Source organism: Prionailurus viverrinus, unplaced genomic scaffold (assembly GCF_022837055.1).
Source record: "Prionailurus viverrinus isolate Anna unplaced genomic scaffold, UM_Priviv_1.0 scaffold_45, whole genome shotgun sequence".
Lineage (NCBI taxonomy): Eukaryota > Metazoa > Chordata > Mammalia > Carnivora > Felidae > Prionailurus > Prionailurus viverrinus.
This window is the reverse complement of record NW_025927610.1, coordinates 2,952,460-2,958,459: the sequence shown is the minus strand read 5'-3', so window position 1 is coordinate 2,958,459 and position 6,000 is coordinate 2,952,460. Positions and strand designations below refer to the sequence as shown.

Genomic DNA, 6,000 nt, shown 5'->3' with positions numbered 1-6,000 from the left:
AAGCCCTACTGCCCACGTGCCCCCTCGGCGCTCTGGGGAGCAGGCTGCAGGGTAGGGAGGGCCCCTGCAGCATCTGGGGCCCCCTCGGCGGAGCACGCAGCCCCCACTCCCAGGAGCCATCAGAGTATTTCACACAGAACCATGCCCTCCTGGGTGACCCTTGGGCCAGGAACCCGGTTGTGCCCACCCAGGCCCCAAGGCACCCGCTGCGGGCTGCGGGCGGGGGAGCCAGTCTGGACAAAGCAGCCATCGCACGGCAGGCAGAGGTCATGGAGACAGTGCTTTATTAAACCTTCTCCTTACATCAAATTCAGCGTCTAGTCCCCACCACAGGGATCGGTCTGGGTGCACGGCCCGACGCGACACGGAGGCCCGCTGTCACCAGACAAGCAGGCACCCCGGCCGGGGCTAGAGCTCCGGAAGGGGACTCTCCATCTGGAATCTGGCCTCACGCGGCACACTCACACCCATGGTCACCCGCCACCCCCTTCCGCTGCAAAGGCAGAACCAGACCAGGGGGGCACAAGGCTGTCACAAAGGCAGACGCTGCAACCACCCTGACGTCTTCCATTGGCTTCCGCTGTGTCACATGACTCAAAGACCTTAGTCTGAACTGTTACGGGAGCAGCAATGTCCTATTTTAATAAAAACACTATTTCTAAAAAAGATGTTTATACACAGCCCAGGAGGGAGGTTCTCAGTGGAGCGGGCCCTGGGATCCCAGGAGGACACATGGAAACAGCGCTCAAAGGCCAGGGGGTGCTGCCCTGCTGACCCCAGGGCCGCTCCGTGAGAACCACCGCCTGCAGGTCATTCTTCAAAAATTACAAAGTGCCCTTCACTTACAAAGGCCGGACTCTGACGTCCCAAAAGGGCTCTAGGAACCACGTGCCAACTTCCTGAATCCCAAGTACAAGAGTGGGCGTTCAGGCGGAGTGAAGGATGAGGCCTGTGCTAAGAATTCCTGTTTCATTTGCAAGTAGTCTTTGCCCTCCCAGGCACCCGAAAATACGGGCGCCTCCTCCTCCGGAGAGAGCGCGGGAAGACTCGGCCGCAGGCGGTCAGGACGCAGCCGCCTCTGAACACCTTAGCGCACAAACCTCCGCTCTCTAGACCCGACGTACTGGGCCTGCACCCAGACACTGATTTCGGCTGCAGTAAGTGAGGTTCGGGGCAGTAAAAGCCCACACGTGACAGAGAGGGAGCCAGCAGCCGACTTCGCCAACACGGAAGGCCGCCACCAGCAGGTCAGGCCCACGTGTGTTCGAGAAGCCCCCCAGTAGCTTCTGGGGGTGAGCGCTGCTCCCGGACAGCGCAGAAAACCCAGGAGGGGGGTTCCAGGGCAGCGGGCACGGCAGGAGCGCCTGGCCGCCGCCGGGACAGCATCCGTGAGGACATCCGGAGCGCCGAGGCTGAAGACAGGGGGTGGGCGTGGCTTGCTGGGCCCCAAAGCAGTGCCTGCTGGAAAGACAACCGCCATCCACGGGGCACGTGGGCCACCCAAAGCTGGCACACACACGCGCTCCCTACAGCTGAAAACCAGGCTACTGAGATGCGTGTAAGGTCATTCATAGATAAATTAATTAAGCATCTAGAATATATAGATTTCCTTCTCAAACAACTGAAGGAAAAACCCTTTAGAACCCAGCTGCTACTTTACAAAGGTTTACGTTTGACGATACATAATCGTATTCCTATTTTGTCAAGTTTCCTCTTTAACGGCTGAACGAAAAGTTTCAAGTAATTGAGATCCATCGTTTCTGGGTGCTCCACCTCTCCTGGCTGCTCTGGCCACTCAGTTCCTATGTCTTCCAGCCCCTCTGCTTGGCCTCCCCTGAGAGAGCGTTCTGGCCCATAACAGACCCGGCCTCTGAAGGACCAGTGACACAGAGCTGAGACCACAGGCCGCCCACTGAGCACCACCGACCTCAGCTGCCAGGTGCCGAGACGGCCAGAGGCCAGGGCCGGGCGCCAAGCCCAGGGAGGCCGCCCCGCTTCCCCCAGGGGCACACCAGGCCGGCCCTACGCGGACCCACGGCAGGATTCTGCCTTTCCGAAGCCCCCTCAGGACGCGCCATCCACAGGACCGGGAGCACGGCCAGCGGCCTACTTGTCCTGGGTGGGGGCGGGGGGCCAGGGGACCGAGTTAGCAGCGCCGGGAGCAACGAGGACACCGCGGGGCTGCAGAGCTATGGTGGGCGAGGCGCACGCAGAGCGTCGGCCTGGACACGCGGGGGGGACCTGCTCTGATCACCCACAGGGGTGATGAGGTGCTAAGGACCCAAACTGGGAAACTTTCTGAAAGCTACAAGAGGGTGGTAAACTACTCAAACGGAAATGCTTCATTTTCAAGGGCTTCATTAGCATCTCTCACGGCATGATTCACGTTAGCTGTTACGCACGTGGCAGGCGGACCGTCGTGTGTAAAAATTCTGTACTAGTCAACTGGTGAGGGACTAGGTGAAAATCAAAGGTTAGAGCAAGGAAGAGCTGACACACCACGACAGGGGGCTCGCACAAGGCACGACATTCCTGCCAGACAACTGTGGTTTTCCAGAGGCCACGCGATCCCCGTCGCTACAGAGACGACCTTGGAAATGGGCACGAATCGGTGCTTTTAACGCTGACGGGCAGGAACCCGAGTCCGCAGACTGACTGCCGGACACTTGTCCAGAGCTGGGGAGGGCCGCGCGTGCCTCCTTCCCATCTGCACGCCGCAGGCTCCACGGGCACGGGGGTCCACGCGGCCGGTCCTTTCTCCTCCCGGGACAGGTGCCACCAGCTTGCGGCACTCGGCGAGGCGCCTCCCTGCCCCAGTCCGGCCGGGCCCACCTCTGGAGCCACGAGGCCCGCATACGGCCACCACGGCTGGGGCCACTGCAGCACCGTGCCACCGTGTGAATCCGGACGTGATTCCCTGCAAGGGTTCGGGGATTCCAGACTGAATGAATCTTCGTGGAATGATGAAAATTAAAAATTACTTGATTATGGAAGTTTCTGATTTATTCCAGACAAAACACTAGATGCGTCACTAAGAATCACCTCAGAGCCATCACTACCACAGCAGGACCGCGGCAGCCGGCACGGCGGGGTGGAGGCAGACACGGGATGGGCCCGAGGCGCACACGAGCAGGCGGCCCCTAGTTCTTCACTTCCGCGGCCTCCTTCTCGGCCTTCTCCTTGGCCTTCTCCTTCTCCTCCACCTTCTCCTCCTTCTCCAGCATGGCTACAATCTCGGCCACCTGGCCGGTGGAGATGTGAATGTCTTCTTTGTCCACCAGCTCGATGACCTACGCACACGGGAAAGGACCAGGGGACTCAGGGGTGGCCTTGTCCCTGCGCGGCGCTTTCCCCAAGGAGCACGCTGGGGACACGCCGGGAACACGGCGCGGCTCCCCCTCCAAGCCGCGTCCTTGGCTACCAGGCCGAATGGCCATCAGTGACGTCCCAGCAGGGGAGCCCCCGGGGTCCTTCAGCTGCCCTGGTTCTGAGGACTAGACACCACCCACCCCCAGGAGGCCAACAGGCTCCCGAGCCCCAGGCCAAGCTACAAGCCACGAGGGAGAGGGGCTCCGGAGGCAGGGGACGTGTGGCTCTCGAGGGTGCTGGGTGCGCCTCCTACGGGCCTGGCATGCAGGAAGGAGCAGCGGAAGGCAGGCCAGGTGGACACAAGGCCGGGGGGCCTGCCCCGGACAGAGTGCAGCGCTCTGAGTGCAGGGCGAGAACACATGAGCTGCCGTCCACACCAAGGAAAGGGGCCCCAGGGAAGGGGCGGGTGATGGGGGCTCGGGCCTCCCAGCCTCTGCTGCCGGCAAAGCAATGACCCAGCACGTGCATTTGGTACCGTCTGGCCTTGCGGCTGAACTACACGGTAAGTTAGCGGATACGCTCGGGAAACGTGTAAAAAAAATCACTAGCTGGAAACACCAGGAACCGTTCCGACACCCGTGAAGGGGCTCTCTCCTCAGAAATGCAAGGCCCCAGGCCTCCTTACAAAGGGGGATCCCATTCTGGGTCTCCCGGGCTGCCCAGCTCCCTGGGCCCCCGCGCCCACCAGCTCGCCACCAGGACCGAAGCCGACCCACAGCAGCCCGCCAAGGTCGGTGTGCCCCAGGCACCCTGCTAACACGCTTCCCAGACTGCGCCGCGGCCCCGCGGGAGGCGGGGGGAGCCAAGTGTCCTGTCAAAAAGCGGGTGGGCTGCTCTGGACGGACATTCCAACCGCACCACTCCTTGCTCTGTGTGAGGGCAGACACGGGGCCGCATGTGCCACACGCGCCCCCCTCCTCCCCCCCCGAGCAAGCCCTCGGCTGGGCCTGGTGGCCCTGACCCGGCCCCACCGACTCACCTTGACCAGGTCATCGATGTTGACCTTGCCATCCTTATTTTCATCCAGTGCCGAGACCAAGCTGATGAGCTTGTTTTCCGGAATGTGCTTGATCTGCTTCATGGCACTGATGAGCTCGGTGACGCTGATGACAGTCTCCCTGGGGGGGACACAGCCTGCATGTGGCACAGACGTACCACAGCCTCGCCAGGCCTCCCACGGGTCAGCTCGACCCGGGCAACTTCTCCCTCCCTCCAGGGCCCCTCGCCCCTGCATTTGGGAACGCCCGGCCAACTCGGACACAAAACCAGAGACCATCAGTCAGTCCAAGGTCTCCCTGTGTGTGCAGTCCCCCGGTGAGCCCCGCCTCTCCACTGAAGATGGGGACGGGGAGTCCCGTGGTTACTAGGACCAGGTCCCTCAGGCCTGCCCGTGCCGTGGTCAGAGTGGGCCCACCCTGCACAGTAGGTCACCCCGGGAAGGGACACTGACCTTGTCCTGGGGGTGAAGGCCCCCCAACCTGAGGACAGCAGGACCTCTGCAGCCAGCCCACCCGCCCCTCAGAGGCGTGGGCGCTCAGAGCGCAGTGCCCAGCCCACGGGAGCATCGAGTGTCAGCCGCTACCACCCGGCAGAGTCGTTTCCTTGGCACACAGTGACCTCCAGAGTGGGGGCCATCACCGAGCGCCTGTGTGTGGAGGGCTCGGAAAGAGGGAGGCGGCAGGAGAGCACCGGGAATCTGGGAGAACAGGAACTAAGCGTAGCTGTGGCCGGAGGGGGAGGAGAGGCTGGGGGTTCCCAGGGGAGCTGTAACCCTACGTACATTCTGGAAGGACCAGCTTGATAAGAAGCCTGGAGAGAGAGAGGTGTGCACTACGGTGGCCAGGGGGAGAGGAGCCAGGCCACGGCTGTGGTCCTGACAGTGGCCAAGGTGTGCGTGTGTGTGCATACACGTGTGTGTGTGCAGAAGAGGCCACCCTGAGAGTTCCTTCAGTAAAACAATCACTGAGAAGTGGACACTGAAAAGATGTGGCTGGGCTTCTGGCTGGAACCACTGGGTCAAAGGTCAGGGGCTGGCACCACGGCAGAGAAACACTCCAAGGCCAGAAAGGCCCTGGGCTCCCCTGGGCCGGCACCTGAGGCACACTCACCCTGCAGGCGGGCTGGCGGCAGCCGTGCCCAGTTTGCCGGCCGTCTGGTCCGCCTCCAGCTGTGCCAGCAGGCCGTCTATCTGCCCGATCATCTGCTGCACTCTCCGCGTCAGCCTCTTGCTGGCCTTAGACTCCTCCACACAGACCTCTGTGCCCGCCTTTGAAAGTTCCTTGATCTCTTGCAAGTCCTAATGAAATGATTTAGCGATAAAAGATTGTCTCAAAAAAAAAAAAAAGAATCTTACAATTAACTTTATCTTGTAACAATTAAATTAACCCAAAGTGGCATCACAAAGATAAAAAGTTCCAGGTCATTAACAAAACAGAAACCCACCAATTCCAGCCACGGAAAGCTGCAAAGTCTTATTAGCTTGGTTCTGTAAACCCAAATACTGTTTCTGTAGCAAAGAATGGAATCTATTTGAGTCTCAGCTTTCTTCATGTTTCTTTTAAGACAATAAATAAATGGTTGAAAGAATTAAAGAACAAGAAATGTCTTCTTAAACCCTGAGTCAGGATTTTC

At 60.3% G+C, this 6,000-nt stretch overlaps 1 protein-coding gene across 3 annotated transcripts in view; it reads right to left on the bottom strand.

Moving 5' to 3' along the window:
- Window positions 1–267: 267 nt before the first annotated feature.
- The window catches only part of LETM1 (leucine zipper and EF-hand containing transmembrane protein 1), a 40,489-nt gene continuing 34,756 nt past the window's right edge, over window positions 268–6,000 (bottom strand). For all 3 annotated transcript variants that reach the window (XM_047847220.1, XM_047847221.1, XM_047847219.1), the window contains 3 exons: window positions 5,478–5,665; window positions 4,349–4,487; window positions 268–3,290 (listed from right to left, as the gene is read on the bottom strand). In XM_047847220.1, the coding sequence (XP_047703176.1) occupies window positions 3,141–3,290; window positions 4,349–4,487; window positions 5,478–5,665 (477 nt within the window). In that variant the 3' untranslated portion in view covers window positions 268–3,140. The remainder of the gene's footprint in view (window positions 3,291–4,348; window positions 4,488–5,477; window positions 5,666–6,000) is intronic.